The sequence below is a fragment of the Gavialis gangeticus genome, unplaced genomic scaffold (assembly GCF_001723915.1).
Source record: "Gavialis gangeticus isolate Ggan-Ray unplaced genomic scaffold, GavGan_comp1, whole genome shotgun sequence".
Taxonomy (NCBI): Eukaryota; Metazoa; Chordata; order Crocodylia; family Gavialidae; genus Gavialis; species Gavialis gangeticus.
Window position 1 is genome coordinate 28,550,133 of NW_017728994.1, and position 16,626 is coordinate 28,566,758.

General features: G+C 43.8%; 1 protein-coding gene across 1 annotated transcript in view; it reads right to left on the bottom strand.

Annotated features, from left to right (window-relative positions):
- TM9SF3 (transmembrane 9 superfamily member 3) overlaps positions 1-16,626 on the bottom strand; it is a 160,324-nt gene that overhangs the window by 91,545 nt on the left and 52,153 nt on the right. The window contains exons 3-5 of the mRNA XM_019502487.1: positions 14,997-15,119; positions 7,222-7,382; positions 1,211-1,288 (exon numbers count right to left, since the gene is read on the bottom strand). Coding sequence (XP_019358032.1) covers positions 1,211-1,288; positions 7,222-7,382; positions 14,997-15,119 — 362 coding nt within the window. The remainder of the gene's footprint in view (positions 1-1,210; positions 1,289-7,221; positions 7,383-14,996; positions 15,120-16,626) is intronic.

A 16,626-nucleotide genomic window follows, 5' to 3' on the forward strand; every position in this document is an offset into this window, starting at 1 on the left:
GGGGGCAGGGTTGGGGCAGAGCTGCAAACTGCTGTCTGCATGCCCCTGCCTGTGGAACCCGCACTTGTTGCAGGAACGGATGGGCAGCAGATTGCAGCTCTGTCCTGGCCCTGCCCTGTCACCGTCACAAGATCCAGGCCCCAGCCCTGGAGCAGCTCCTCATCCGGCTGTATGCCCTGCTTATGGAGACAGGCCAGGAGCCCCATAAACACACCAGGAGCACAAGGGCATGACAGCATGGGGACAGCCAGAGAAAAAGGGGGCAGAAGTTCAGGAGGCTGAAGCCCCCATAAAGGGACATTATACAGTCAAAACCTGCAAGGCATGGGGCATGTTAAGGGGAGGTAGGAGCATGCAAAGAGCTCTTAAGACTGAAGCTCATCACCACAAGGTGTTAATGAGCATAGACCCAACTCTGGGAAACCCTGGGGGAGCCTCCTCTCTGGAACCCAAAGAAACATCAAGACGTGGTATGCAAGTGAAGGGGAGTCTGTTCCCAGCAGGAAAGGCAAGCATAAAGAGACTCAGGAGTGCCCCTAGGTGCCCATAAAGGTCACTAAGGATGGCACTCTATTACATGTTCAAAGCCAAAAAGCACACTGGACAGCCATTATCTATAATCACCTTGGCTATGCTACATTATTTCAATTATACATTGATCTTGCATATAAAATGACTCCACACTTGATGAAACCTATTGTGTGCACACCATGCATGCTCATTACAAAACAACAAAGTTGAAAGCAACGGCTTGGTGGTAATTTCCTGGGAGAAGGGAGACAAGTACAGGATGCCAAGGTGGATACCAGGAAGGTCCCAAAAAGGATAAAGCACTCAGGAAACCTCAATATAAGTATCTTCTCTCAGAATGGGGGACTCCTGGCAGCATAGTTTATAGCTGGGTAAATGTTCACGTTAATTTGTATGAATTTCCTTCACATCTACTAGGTGCTAAAGAGAATATCTTCATGTATTGTAGACTTCTTGTACAAAGTCATCTTGTATTAAAAATAAAAACAACTTGAACAAGCCATTTTTAAACATCTTGAATCTGTTTTGTCCTCAAAAGATATAGGACTTCCTTCACAGTACTTCTATTTTCTCTTATAACAGTAGCAATTGAACAGCCTGTAAAACTGTTCCACTGACCTTTCCAAAACAAAGAGTACATTCAAAGAAACCTTTGTATGGATATTTTAGAATTACATACTCTGTGCTGAAAGAAAGATGGATCAAGGTACTTATCAAATCGGTCTTCAAACTTGACATCTGACTTTTTCCATTTCACCTGAGGAAAGAAAAAAGTTGACATTAGAAAAGCTCATAGTACTTGCTTCGTCCACAAATACAAAGGATTTAGAAATCATGCATTCCAGACATTTTCTGAAATGTAAAATATGAATTTCAGAGACAGCAAAATATAGTGGACTGAGGGCCCTAAATACTGAAATCCACAGCATGAGCATCAGCTATGCTTGCCTCTCCACACTGCCCTGCAAAACTGCTCCAGTGCATCTCCGAGACAGAAGATCTAGGAATAAGGCAGGGGGGAAGAGACACAACTCAGGCCTCCTTAAGTCTTTAAAGCAGCCTGACAGAGCAAGATGAGAGTGAGGAAAGCCAAAAGGGCCTAGACTGGGACACAAAAAGCCTGAAGGGACAGAGAAAAAGGGAGTCAGTTCACATGGGTGGGAACAGAGTCCTAACCACAAAAACTTCCTTCTAAATACCAGAAGAGAACCACGAAGCCTAGAGTCTTCATTTCTTCCACTATCAGAAAAAAGGTAGAAACCCACTTGCAAAGTGTATTTCTCTTTGCTTTTCTAGTGGCTGGTTCATAGAGGATAACACCCTGCTACTGTTACATATTAGCTGCCTGCTCAAGGCAAAGAAGAGGATCCAGAAGTCCCAACCTAGATGAATCTAATGGAATTCAAAAGCAGACCCCATTCTGAAAAGCTCTCCTTGTCCCAGTTTGCTTTCATAACAGTGTAGGAAATTACATCTTGAGAAAGATCTACAAACCTATTGTCACAATCTGCATCTTCCAAGGGAGGACTATTTCAGGAAGCTGAACTGGAGGACAGCAGATAGCAGGTGCTCAAACTATTTTCAATAAGTTGTGTGGGCTAAGGCATGTCAGGAGGAGAAAGGAGAGTGATGTATTTGGGACTATGGTGAAGGGAGAGAGATGTGGGAGATGGTGGAAAGGGGTCTAGGATTGGAAAGGTTCTCCTGGGCCATCAAGTCCAATACCTTGCTATCTCACATTCCCACACCATACAATGTCATTTCTAAATGTATCAAACTCCACCTTAAAACTAATTAGAGGTTTCCTGTCTTCACTACTCCTATTGGGAGACCACTGCATGTTCCAGCTTCTCTGATTATTAAAACTGCCTTCTATTTTCCAGCCCAAACATACTCATGGCCAGATTCTTTCCATTTGCTTTTCTGCCAACATCATCCTGCAGTTTAAATAGCTCTTCTCTTCCTCTGGCACTTCCCCACCCCTACGTATTTATACAGTGCAGTCATTTTCCCTTCTGTGTACGCTAATGGCCTGGAATCCTTGCGCGCGGGGAGGGGGGGGCAGGTAAATGGGGGACAGGACATGACTCTGAAGCCCTCTCTGTATCCCTTTAAAAGCCAGGTTTGGTAGCTCCTCAAAAATGGATCAAATTTAAAATCCTAGATTTGGGGAAATGACTGCAATGAGCAGACCAGGGCCACAGCTGGGGAAGCCCGGATGAAGAGCAAAGTGGGGGCTCAATCACAGAAGCAAAGATCTGGATAACCTCCCAGTGGAATGCTGTCTCTCGTGACTATGTGACAGAAGAGGACAGTAAGCAGCTAATAGATTAATCAGCTACGAAGATGTGGTTTTGCTGAAAAAGTTGGCCAAAAAAAAGACTTCTCTCATGCTTCAAAGTTATCATAACCACCAAGTGATACAACTGATACAATTCTTAACTTAAATATAGATCAGTGGTTCTCAACCTTTTTTGATTTGAGGCACTCTCGGATAGACTTGTGGCGCCCCCCCAGGAAAGAGACGGGTTAGTTTTCATTCTTTTTTGACTACAGAAAAACAGAGCAGTTTTCTGTTGCAAAGAACTTGGCAAGACCACAAGTATAGATTTCTATTTGAAGTTTCTTATTTTGTGAATTGTGTTCATACACCTAACAGTGCTAACATTGTAGGGCACTCCATAGTACCCCTGAAAGGATCTCAAGACACAGTAGGGTTCCATGGCACCCTGTTGAGAACCACTGGGCTACATGATATTTCTCTCACAGCCTTCATTAGCAGCTGTACTCTACAGGCCCTACAAGCCATGACCATTATTATCCTCATTCCTCTGACAGTGGGCAGGAGCAAGAAGGATGACTTGGGAACCACACAGCACCCTCTCTCTTCAGCAACCACAGCAACCCCTGAACAGCCAGCTGGTATGACAAAAGCTAATCATTAGTGTACAAAAATATCTGAGTTCACCACACTAAGAAAAATCAGTGGCAAAACATCACAAATGAAGAATTCAGGTGGCCCTCTGGCATCACAGATGTTCCTGCTTTTTTTGGTGCCTCAGGGCACTACTAAGAGAAGAGGAGAATTTAGGTTGCACATGGGCGTCTTTGCTGTTTTCTGGCCCTCAGAGGTATACACGACTCCCAGCAAGGACAAAAAACAAAAATGAAAATAAGAACAAAAAATGCATGAGCTACCTTAACTCTTGATTAACAAAGAGTTTATGTTGTGGTAGCAGCTAGAAGCCCAAAAATACATATTGGGTCTGCCTCGTCTTAACCAAAAGATTATTTGACCTAAAGAACAAATTTCTCCACATTTTGTGATTAGCTCCATACCTTCCTTACTGCTTCCCATCTAAACCCTATGATGAATTATTAAATTTTTCATGCATTTTTCTCATCATAGGCTTTCATCACTGTCATGTGTGCTTTACAGTGCAATCTATGCACATTCTTGAATTCATGCTTATAGCACTTTCTGGGCTAAACTGGTTTTCCCATTCTATAGATGGGAAAACAAGGGACAGAGATAAGGCCACTAATTTTGGTGCCCAACTTGACAGTTGTAGGAACTGATTTGTCAGAGCATTTAATTACAACTGACATCATGTGCAATTATGCTCATTCAGCACTTCCACACATCTGACCAAGTGCATCATTATTAGACACTGGTGTACCAGAAACCACAACTGAACAATCTGGTTTAAGTGATGAGCCAAGTATCAACATTAGGACTGACAGAGACAGATACAGATACAGAAGTCAAGTTCCCAGTCTGAATTCTGTTACCGTTGCAACAAAGGGCTATGCTTTCTCTTCCTGTAATTCACTTGCTTAATTCACTATGTGCTTTCCAACTCCTACAACAAATGGCACAAGAGTCTTACAGACAGACAACCCTTTCCTGTACAACAGGGCCCTGATTCTTTCCTTAATGATCCATCTTGTGATGTGAATCCAGCAGGGATAATGTGGAAAAAAACAAGATGTGAACATATAATGAAAATGTTTGCTTGTTTTTTTAAGGAAATTTTTTAGTGTCCCAAGTCAAATTGGCCAAATTAGTTCCAAATCTGTGAGAGTCATTCAAGAACCATATCTGGTCTTGCTATTGGCAAGCATCCTCCACTCCCACCAGGGGCTTCAGATATTTCCAAATCCTTTGGTGGGCATCCTACATGCAGGCCCAAGGCTTGGGGTTCAGATGCCCCCCAAGTTTACTTCCCCCCAGCCACATGGCTGCAGAAACAAGCTAGGGAGGAGTCTCCCACTTCCGTTAAGTTGACATACAGCCGAGATCTTCCCACTAGAAGTGAAAGTGGGGGGCTAACTATGCATTACCTCCATCCCTGTACTACCCCTTGCCACTTTCATGGTTTTCCCCTGCCAGTAGAAAAACCACCTTGGTGGTCATGGTATATAATTAAAAAATGTGCATGAGTGAGAAGGTGATATTCAGGTTGCAAGGATAAGTTAAAAGATTTCACTTACAAGTGTTTGACTTTGTAACTTTGTTTCTTGTGATCTTTTTTGACACTCTTCACCTAAGATGACAGACTGACTGAACCTAAAACTGATTCTAAGATCATGGCATCCATCCCCACAACCTGTACTTCGTATCACCTAACTTCCTTATTTACTTTCATTCTCTCCCATCCTCCCACCACTCTTTTGCACCCTCAACTTCTCATTCCCTCCCTCATTCCTGCAGATTTTTCTCAGTTTCCTACTCCATTTTCTTATCCTCACTGACGAATCACAAAGAAGTTACTTTTGTTCCTAACACCACCCTTAAGTGGGGACTTACTGTTCTATACCCAAGAGGCCCTGTCTGGTGCTATAAAAACTGTAAGGAATTTCACCTTCCCCTTTCCATGCCCCTCAGTCCTTCATGGCATGCCTGCTGAGATGCACTCCAACTTTCCTGCCTTCAACCCAAAGCCACAGGCAGCAGTGACAACAATCAGAACGGCCTCCTCCCAGTCAGGAGTTGCATGCTTCTTGACCAAGCAGCTCCCAAGCACAACACAATTAGGAGCAGATTACTGCAGGGTGCTTAATAAATTGCATTACAGGGAACCTAGCCCTGTACTAACATTGTGAAATAAGTTAGTAGTGTCTCAGGTCATAGTTTACATCTATGCGCTTGGGTAGTCATTGCTGTTCTGGGAAAGACTGAACAAACATCTGAGCTGGATATTAAAGTTACTTCCAGCTGTGAAACTATTGCCCAGTTCCAGCCACACTGGTGCAGCATGGCTTAAAAGCCAAAAAAACTCAACTCCACACTTGCCAGAAGCATCTTGTGTGTTTCTCTATTATCAAGTGCAGCTGGATTGTTAACAATTTATCTGCAAAAAAGTTTTCAGCATCGTTTCATATTGATACATTTCCAACAAGGATACTGCCAATCGGTGGCAGAGGCTGCCGTGCACGAACTGCTGCACTATCAAAACAAGGCTATGTTCACAGAAGATCTCCAGAAAAAAATCCAGCGTCTCATCCACTAGATCCAAGAAGGAATCAAAATAAGGTCTTTAGGTCTCCAAACCAGTAGGAGCCTGATGGGAACATCTTTCTCTAACAAGTGTAGGAGCCACTCAGGAAACTGGTAAAATCAAGAGTCTAGAGAAAGAATGGGCCCTATAATGCTGGGATCTGAAATGGGAAAACGACAGACAGACAGACAGACAGACAGACAGACAGACAGACAGACAGACAGACAGACAGACAGACAGACAGACAGACAGACAGACAGACAGACAGACTCCGAGTCTCTGTAACCCTTCTGCTGAAAAGAAAAGGTTAGAGAAAAGAAGCTGAAGTTTCTCCAGAACACATATGTGAAACCAATTCTCTACACTTCAAACTACAGGTGTACAATCCTAGCAAGACTTTTATGCTAAATAATCTGCCTTCTAAAATAAGATAACAGTTTTTGTGCTAGAACTGTTTATGCTAACACATTTCTGAAAAAAGTCAACACATTAAGAACTCGAAACTGCTGCTCAAAGAACTACTGACAGTGAGATGCGATGTCCCTGAAAGCAATGGAAAAAACTTCATTAAATGAAGACAAGGGAGAACCTCAACCTCTATATCAAATATACCAAGGTACACTTATTTTGTCACACACAAGTATCTACCTAATATACTTCACCAACATTCAAAACACAAAACAGAAAGCTCTACAGGCACTCCTTTAAATAGCAGGTGAATCTCAACTCTGATTTGCAAAACACGAAAAAGCCATTAATGCTAATGTAGTATCTTAGCAAAGAATTTCAAGGACTCAACAGTGTTTTGCTACAAGCTGAGAATGCAGTTTAGGTCAACAGAAGTTAATGCTATCTGCTGTCCATTCTATGGTTTCAAGGGTCATTACTCTATAGGTGTGGGTACTACTTACAAAGCCCTCATCTGGTCAGTCATCTTAGATTCCACAGAAAAGAAATTCTCTAAAGAAAACTTATACACCTTAAAGGCTTCAGTTCATTTTAAATGCTGCAAATGAGTGTTTCAATTTAATTTTGTAAATAAGAATAAAGCATGCCTTTACTTCTTAAAACTGCTTTCCATATTAAACCCAGACAGCCACCTGGAATTTGTGGTGAACAACTGAACGTATTTCTGTTGCACTGCACCCTGCAAATTCTCTCATCCTATGTGTACTCCTCCATTACTTACTGAGTAAGACATTTGGATCTTCGTATTTGGTACCAATTTGACCTTTCCTTCACTGGTCAGATTCACATCCACAATTCTATTTCCATTGTAACCAATTTCAAGTTTTTTATAGGTCCAAAGATAGTAGTCTTCCCCATTTTCATCTGCTTCACCGACAATCCCTGCAGAAGAAACAAAGCATGGGTGAAAAAGAAGAGTCAAGTACAAACAAGTTTCAAAAGTATTTTGTGAAGAATGTTCATGAATGCTTAGTGTCTCGCAGCATAAGTAATCACGGTAGCTAAAAATCAACAAATTGCATCTAATCACCCACTTTTCAACTAGCAGGTTTAATTAGGCTGCACCTTAAAACCACAGGTTATTTTTTTTCAGCACAACAAGCATTTAGTGAAGGTATTGCAGCCATCAAACAGCTGAAGACACAAGAGCCTGAAATTAGAATTTTAAAAACACCTGTTGTATTACTGTTCCCTTTTTAAAATCTGAATCCAGGACAAATGGCCACTCAAGCCCCAAACCTATGAGCTTGCTGTCTCTAAACTCCAATCATTTGCTTCACTTTGTTTCTTCTCTCCTTTGTTCCACCATCTTTTTAATTGCTCATTCTCTTCCTTCCTCTCCAATTGCCGTTGCTCCACATTCATTCTATGCTCCAATCACATATTTGTTGTCCTGCTTAGGTTTTCTGCTCCTTGAAAAATTAGATTTAGACTACTCTACTTTTGCAGAAGAACTACATCAGGTGCTGCCCCATTCATATCTAAGCTGAGCATTTAAAATAGGAACTTTTTAATTTTCATTACAGGGTATTTTGAAGGAAATTCTCAATTTGCTCACACACTAATCACATCTCGACTCCTACCCTCACCAGAGGGAGAACAGATCAGATGTTATCAGGACTACTGGACTGAAAAAGACTAATGATTCTCATAAAAGTTATAAATCCTGACTTTCATGAAGTTGCCTTACCAAGAGTTCCACAGAATGCAAGAAATTCACCATAAAAGAGTTGGATCCTATCACTATCGAGAAGCTGGACCTCAGGCACAGTACTCATACTCCTCCTCCTAAGAAAAGCTTGAAGTCATATGTCCCCAACTTTTCCTAACACCTCAGAAGATAGGATGTCTAAGAATCATCCATAAATATATAAAATGAACCTGTCTTTTCTCAAGTTCTCTGTAAAGAGGGCAACAATCCGAATGATAAATTACTACTACAGTAATACCAAAAGGGTATGAACATAGGAAGGAAGCCTCAAAAACCAGGAGAAAAGTAAGGATGAGGATTACCGCAAAGGAGCAGACATATGAAGAAACAGCACTTGTATATTATCTATATTCTGTAGTTTTCAAGGAGATATTTTTCTGTTTTTCACTCAAGCTCATCTGTCAGTGTTGCTTTGTGTGTAGCACAAGAGAAACATTTGCCAATTTTTGGCTATGCCAGTCAGCCTGCCACCTGGCCTGCCATCTGTTCCCAGGGCATTATCCAAAGAGTTGGCAGCCCAGACCTCTAAACTAATCAAGACCACTAAGACCAACCCTTATGTGAAGGACTGTATTTAAAACACACCACTCCCACCACACAAGACAACTACTTGCAATGCAGTCAGGAAGCCTAGCAATTTCCTACCTGGCCTTTGCAGTAAGTCAAAGAAGAATATCACCAAAACTTCATTTTACCTGAACACAATTAAAGAATGATTAGGTGGCCATCTTAAAGTTACTAAACCAGGTGCATCCTTCCAATGATACTTTGAGGTCAGTGCTTTTTCATGATCTATAGCCAGAAAAAGTTATTGTACATGTAGACATCCAGCAAGCACTACTACATTTCAGACCTTCCAGCCCTTCCTCCTAAATGAAACTGCAGTATTAATGGACTTCTGTTTCACTAGTGAGTCTGACATTGGTTTAATCAGTCCTACTATGGTGGACACCCTGGAAAAACATAACATGCTGGCAGACAGACTTCATGCTCAAAGACACAATGAAAGCAGCCTCAGACACAAGTCCATCTGGACAGAAGCTCAGATGGATTACTAGCTGTCAAGAAAAGTGGTCCGCTTTCACACTTACATTAAACAAACTGCCTAGAGTTCACAGACAGCAGCTATGCCACTGGATCCTATTACATTAAATTCCTTAGAACATTCTTATGAACTGCAACTAATTTCCACATCAGAGATAAAACAGGAAGATGAGCTAAGGCAAAAGATGCTCAGACCCTGTCTACACTGTGAAAAGGTCACAGGGTTAGATGGCATGGTGCATAAGATTCAAGTAATCAGGAACAGACCTCCAAATGTTGCTTATCCTGGCAGAACTGAACAAAATGAAGGTCTATGGGTCACAGCAGGAAGTCAGATTCAGCACAAAGAAACCTGAGGATAAGCTTTAAAAGTTTAACCTATTAGTTATAGTTACCAGAAAACCCAGCTGGTTATTCCTAGCACTACAAGAGAAATGTTTCACATTTTATATACTTTTATAAACTATATGTTTATATTCTTGCCAATAGGCTCATCCAAGCCACAGAGTTTACAGAGACAGAGCTAGTATAGGTACCTAAAGCAGTATAGGTACCTAAAGCATAGTATAGTTAGTGTAGGTACCTAAAGCATTAGCACAGCACTTCACCTGGACTACTCAGCCTTCCTGTGAAGCTAGAAATATCAGCCCAAGAGAAGTCACAGTAGAGCAGCCATACTAACTTTCAGTCCCCAAATTAGCTTTTAGAGCTAGTTTGGGTATCTTTACATCAGAGGTGGGCAGAATAGAGCCCGAGGGCTGTATTCAGCCCACCAACTGACTGAATCTAGCCTGCAGGCGGGCACCCAAGTGAATGGATCCAGCCTGTAGGCAGGCAACAGCTCTGGCACCTGCATAATGCCAAGCAGCCAGGGCTGCTTCCAGCGTGCTGGGCGTGCCATCTCTTTCTCTCTGGGCTGAGGTGGCCACCAGCTCAGAAGCAGAAGCATGAACCTGCCCACTGCTGTAGTGCACCCTGCAACCACTCCCCAAGTCTGGACCCTGCAGCTGCTGGCCATGTCCACAGCTACCCAAACATGGGAGGCATGCCAGAGCTATGGATTGGTTCAGGCTTCCATACTGGTAGCACCCCCCCAAACCCGCCTCCTGAAGCCCCAAAGGGGAAGCTGCTGGCCACATGTGGACAGCTGTGGACATGGGCAGCAGCTGCCAAGTCCAGACTTGGAGTGGGATGGGGGGTGGTTTGCTAAAACTGCAGGCAGGTTGAGGCTTCTGAGCTGGTGACAGCTGCAGGAGAGGCTCTTGACAGGTCACCAAAATTCATTAAGTGGACTGCCAGCAAAAATAGTTACACACCCCAGCTCTACATGGTACTACATTCAGAGATGCCATGCAGACATGCACAACATTTTCAGTTCTTTTGTCTTCCAAGTGTGATGCTATTTTTCTACTAGTAGTCTGCATATCATTCTTAGCCATTTTCAGAGTGCTTTTCAGAGTTCCCCCTGCCCCCTTCCCTCATCAAGATGTGAGTCTGGCTACGGCTGCCCCACCCCGCTGGTTTTTAGCACTGAGCATCTTTGATACGCCAGTGCCCTGCCTACACCATTGCCCCCTACTCCCAACCCACAGCGCCCGTCTGTCCATTCCCAGCCCTGCTGGTGCCGCTCACTCCCAACCTGCTTCACGCTGTCCCCAGCCACCCAGTGTGTCGGGAAGTCGGGGGTATATATATGTGTGGGGCAAGGGGTGCATAGGCACAGGAAATGCCATAGGCAATAAATATATTGCAGGATTCCTGTGCCCACAGCAGGGCATGAGACTGTAGCCTGGCTGGACTGTCACCTGGCAGGAGTCATCTCCATGACCCAGCACGCAGGTCCCAGCACAGAAGGGAGTGCCATGCTGCCATGAGCGCTCAAGTCACCCCCTGCCTACCCAACAGCAGCAGGGGGTGCCATAGTAGCAGTGGCACAGAGCTGTGCCCCCCTACTGCTGCTGGATTGGCAGAGATGCCTCACGTTGGTGGCCATGGCAGCACAGCACTCCCAGCAGTGGTGGCAGCAGCAAAACTGATCCCGCCCCACACCACCCTCCTACGCCAGGTCCCGTCCTCAGGGCCAATTGCCTATGGCCTGCCGCCACAACAGACTTACCTGCAGGGAGCTGCAAGAGCTGCTTTCCATAATGCTTACCGGTTGTATTGCTGGCCATGGGCATGTGTACGCACACACATGCATGTGGTGTCCCCTGCCTCTAACTGTCCTTCTCCTGCTCCCCCCAACCCCAAGCATATCCTCGAAGGCTGGAACCCTGCCATCCTGCAAAGAGAAACCTGTGGTTCCCCAAATTTTTCTCTTTTAAAGGAGAAAATCCTTTTTTCCATGGGTACCAGAAAACCTGGATCCCTGGTAATGAGTCTAACAAATCCTGCATAAATGTAGGAACACTAAGGCTAGTTCAGAGGCATCAAACACGCAGCCTCTAGTGCTGCTCCTGGGTCTGATCAGACCCATGTAGAGAGCGGTGCATGCCTATAGCATGGCGCTGGACTATGGACTCCTGCCCCTCTGCTTCCCCCAAAATACCCAATCTAGGGCCCCTTCCAGTAGTGTGCAGCACAGGTCTTAGACTGGTTGGAGCAGGTGCCATACGCGAGGCAGTTCTGGAGCAGGCACTGTGTGCAGTGCAATCTGGCTGGAGCAGGAACCATGGGTAGCACAGCTGCTGCTCAGGCAGGACCACGCCACATGCAGTGCCTGTTCTGGCTACTCTGGGATCTATATTGCATGCACTGCAGGTCCAAGACCAGCTGGAGCAGTTGCCAAATCAGGTATCCTGGGGGTAGGGAAAGAGGGAGGAGGGGTCTGTGGGCCTGATCCAGCCCACAGACTTGCCTCCCACTGTTCATCTGGTCCACAGAGCCAGATGAGTTTGACACCCTTGCTCTAGTCAGTCAACCACTTTCGACTTCTGGTTAGTTGGTCCATCTCCAACTCAAAAACTCCTCCCAGCCCAAAGTTTGTTGGCGCACACAGCAATTGTTCAAATTCTTTAGCTGTGAAGAATTTTGTTTGTCCTTTTTAAATTAAATTTTAATTTTTAAAAATTAATTCATCAGAAGTCCTTTGTTTTGTCGTTTACATAATCAGGATTGAGCTCTGCTACAAAAACCTACTCGCGCTAAACAATTTTCCTTCAATAAATTCAGTATTTGATGTCAGTCACAAAATGCTCCCAAGTAAGGCTCACAACACAGCCCTTATAAACAAGCACTGAGTAGAAATTCTGTTCTGAAAGGTATTCAAGTGAAAAAGGAAAAAAATCCCAACAACAAGCTTTATTTGGAAAACAGATAAGCCAAATAAGAGTGCACCAGAGGGACAGCAACTACTGTGCTCCAAGTCCAGAAGCATTGCTCAACAGCATGTTCTGGGATGCTAACATCAACAGCTGAAAAAAACCTTTTGTAGAAATAAGTCATCCATGCCTGACTGCCTTTAAAGGTTTGCCAAGAGTGCAACATATGGTGCTCTCAAGATAGTACCTTTTATCACCACAGGTGCCAGAATCACTCTGCTCCTACCATTCTTACCCACATCTTTGCTAAGTTTTCCTCATTAAAATACTTTCTATTTTGTCTCTGCAGTTACAAGACTAGTAGAGCTAAGCCTCATTTTTAAAGCTTGAAGAATCTAGCTGAATAAGAAGGTGGATATTTACACACGTAAAACTTTGCCCATGAAACCTGACACTAAGACACACTGCAGGCAAGTGAGAACTGCATAGCTTTCACCATTAGGATAAACAATGGCCTAGGAAACCAGAGGGAATGAAGAGGAAAGGAGAAGTCACAGACCCCAAGGATAAGGAAAGAAAAAAGTTTTGGATTCTGAACTGAAGTACAATCTTCTAGATTAGGGATGGGCAATTATTTGGGCCTACAGTGACAGCAAGGGACCTGGGCCCCGGGCAGAGCCACTATCTGCTATTTGCATGCCTCTGTCACGGGTGCCGATTCCATGGGGAGGGGAGTGCAGGGAGCAGATTATGGCTCTGCCCTGGGCCTTGGCCCCACACTGCCACCACCCCAAGATCCTGAACCCGGCCCCAGACGCAGCTCCCTGCCCACCTGTGGCCCTGTTGCACCCAGCCAGCCACGCAACCTGCCTGCACGGCTCCCAGTCAGGTCTCCATGGAGAACCTGGGATCATGGGGCAATGACAGAATGGTGCTGGGGCAGAGCCCCATTTCTGAGGGCAGCGGTGTGTAGGGAATGGATCACAGCTCTGCCCTGGCCCACAGCCCCATGATGTCACTGCCTTGTTCAGCTGAGTGGATGGGATGGGGCTGCGGGCAGGCAGAAAGCTATGTCCAGAGCTGGGTCTGGGATCTTGGGTGACAGCGGGGGGCTGGGACAGGCCAGAGCTGCAATCCACTCCCTGCAAACCCCTGCCTGCTACAGGGCTGTGCAGGCAGCGGATTGCAGATCTGACTCAGGCTCCACATTATCACTGCCCCAAGATCCTGGGGTTTTTCTGACCCCACCCGTCTGTCTCACTCCTGAATACCTCTTTCCCCAGGCCTGTGGCTCCATTCCAGCTGCCCAGCTGAGCACCCTGCAAGTGCGGTGGGTACAGGGCAGACAGGTTGGGATGCCCACGCAATGGGGCTGTGTTTGGTGGCCGCAGCCATAGGAAGTCACTGCTGGGGCTGCCAGGAAATGGAGTCCAGCCATTGTGCCACCCCAGCCCTGCTGCGCGCCCAGGGGTGGCAAGACTGGCCGCATGTACCATGGCCCAGGCTGTTCCCTTCCCCTAGGCTGGGTAGGACCAAGGGACCTGCTATGAGCCATACAAAATCCCTAAGCAGGCCAGACCCAGCCCATGGGCCATATTTTGCCCATCCCTGTTTTAAATCTACCTAAGAATATCAACAAATTGCTCTGTATAAACCAGTCTTCCAGAGAGTCAAGGGAAAATGAGGAAATAAGTTAAATTTATTCCTTATTTAATGACATTAACAAGACAACTCACATCAAGTAATTGTCCCGAGACAGATGGTAGTTAACATCAATGGATGAGTTATACAATGCTTTCAGCTTTGAAGCTAAGGAACAAAAATGTTCATTTTGCGCTTGGACTTTGGGACAAAAGCATGTAAAACTTTGTGACAATGAATCTATCTCCTTTATTTGTCCCCAATTCTCAACACCTTGCTGCTTGTTGAGGAAGTTAAGCAAAATTATTTGAAAAATGATGAGAGAGCAAGTAAATACACTTCACACAGGCATAGTACTTCACACAGTCCATTCAAAAAGTTCAATTTACTTCTAATATAGTTAAGTGGCTTTTTAATTACTCTTTAGTTCCTACCTTAATAATGCAAAGTGATGAGAAAACTAAGAAGCTTACTGAATCTGAGAGACAAAATCCCAGTTGTACTATGCCAAAAGGCAAATTGTGGCCTCTGTTACACATACAGCTAATGACATGACTTGGCATATCCCAAGACAGAACTGAGCATTAGCAGAACATCAGTTTAAGGAAAGAATTGTCAAAGCAACTTTTTTACTCTTTCTATGTAAACTGTAACTGAAACAATGCAAGTCACCAAAAGGTATTCTAGCAAGATATCTTCTTATGTATTCATAAACTACATTCTGATCAATGGTTTCCCTGAAGAAATCTTAGTCATTAGATACAACAATTCCATAAATCTTACCAGCACACAAAGCCCAATTGCTTTGGTTTCAGTCAGTTATTAGGACTTATCACTTACCCCATATTGGCAAGTCATCAATATACATCTGGTACCAATAATGATTCTTGATAGCATACACAAATGCATCTCTCTTCGCTTTATCCAAGTCAATTTCACAGTACGTAGTCTGCATTACATCATCTGTAAAAATTCAAACAATGTTAACAGATACATTAATGAAATGGCTCTAATTAAACACAAAATAAACTGAAGAACGTGTACTTCCAGAGCCTGTAATTCCTGTGTTGTATATCCTCAGTCAGGTAACTGACCAATTCATCAACTACCTTATTTTCTTGCGTACAACCTGCCCCCAGATGGAATAGGCACCTGGTTTTTGAAAGTCAGAAACACGAAAATAGATTTTTCTAGAATTATGGCTGCAGAGAGAAGGGACGAAGCTTAATCTTCAGCTGACTCATCCTCCCCTTCCTGCATAACCAAAGCCAAACCCCTAGCTGCTAGTGACCAGCAGGGTCTCCATGGGTAGGTAGAGCTATGATTTTGAAAAGAGTCTGCACTAAATAGCTAAAGGGTATGAGCTGAAGAGGCTGTGAAAGAACCAGAAGCATCTAGCACAGAAAAATTACCTTAATGGAATTTAGCTTGATTAGTGGAACATCAAGACCATTAAAAAAAGGAGAGACAATCATTAACATCTGTAGAATGAAGAACAATCAGCTATTAAGACAAAGGAGTCCCTCAGCTGACTAAACAGTAATGTTACAGTTGCTGCACTGTAAAGCAGGAATCAAACCAGGGTGCTTCCAACTCTAGACAAAAAAGTCAGCTTGCCCAGATAAATATATGCAACCTAATTTTGGGGGGCTGACTGCAGAGGTGTGGGGTGGAAGGTGTCTGCTGTATGTGAGAAAATACACCACTTTACTGCACACCCTAATACACAAACATTTCCCAATAGAGTAAAAAAAGGTGGGATTTCAAAGCATCCTGTGATAAATAAATAAATGAAGATATGCCTTTCTAAGAGGCGTTTTACTTGAACAAGTTAAGTGAAGACAAGTAAAGTCAGCAGCAAACTTGTATTAATAACCCCTCCCAAAGGACCTTTTTTTTTTTTTTTTTTTAATTAGAAACACCTGCTAACCAAGCGTCAAACCCATAAATTATTTTAAAGGTACATTACTGTATATAGTTAGTACGTGTTGCAAGTACTGCAACACAATATATTAAGTAACAATATAAACTACCTCGCCTGCCACTTTCAGGAAGCTAGTGCCATATTATATAAAGTATTATATAAAAATTCAAGAAGTGATAAAAAGTACTAAACGATGACTGTTGATACAAAAAGGGTATTAGGGAGCTGAGCTGAGCTGTCTGAAAATTTAAATCAAGGTATTTTTACTTTGAAAAGTACCTATTTGTCAAAAGGAATGTGTACACACATTCAGATGGGATAATTCTCCCAGGTTTGTTTTCCTGGTAGAAAAACTTATCCAGAGACTCATACACAGAAATTTGAATGCTGAGCTCTTGAAGAGCAGAGATCTTGCAGGACTAACAGGGCACTCCTAAGCACACATCTCAGCATGCTCTTCAGGGTCTCTATTCTGCCTGGAGACAGATGGCAGGAGTGCACAGGGAAGCCCCAAGTGGCAGATCCAGACTGATCAGTGTCAGTCTG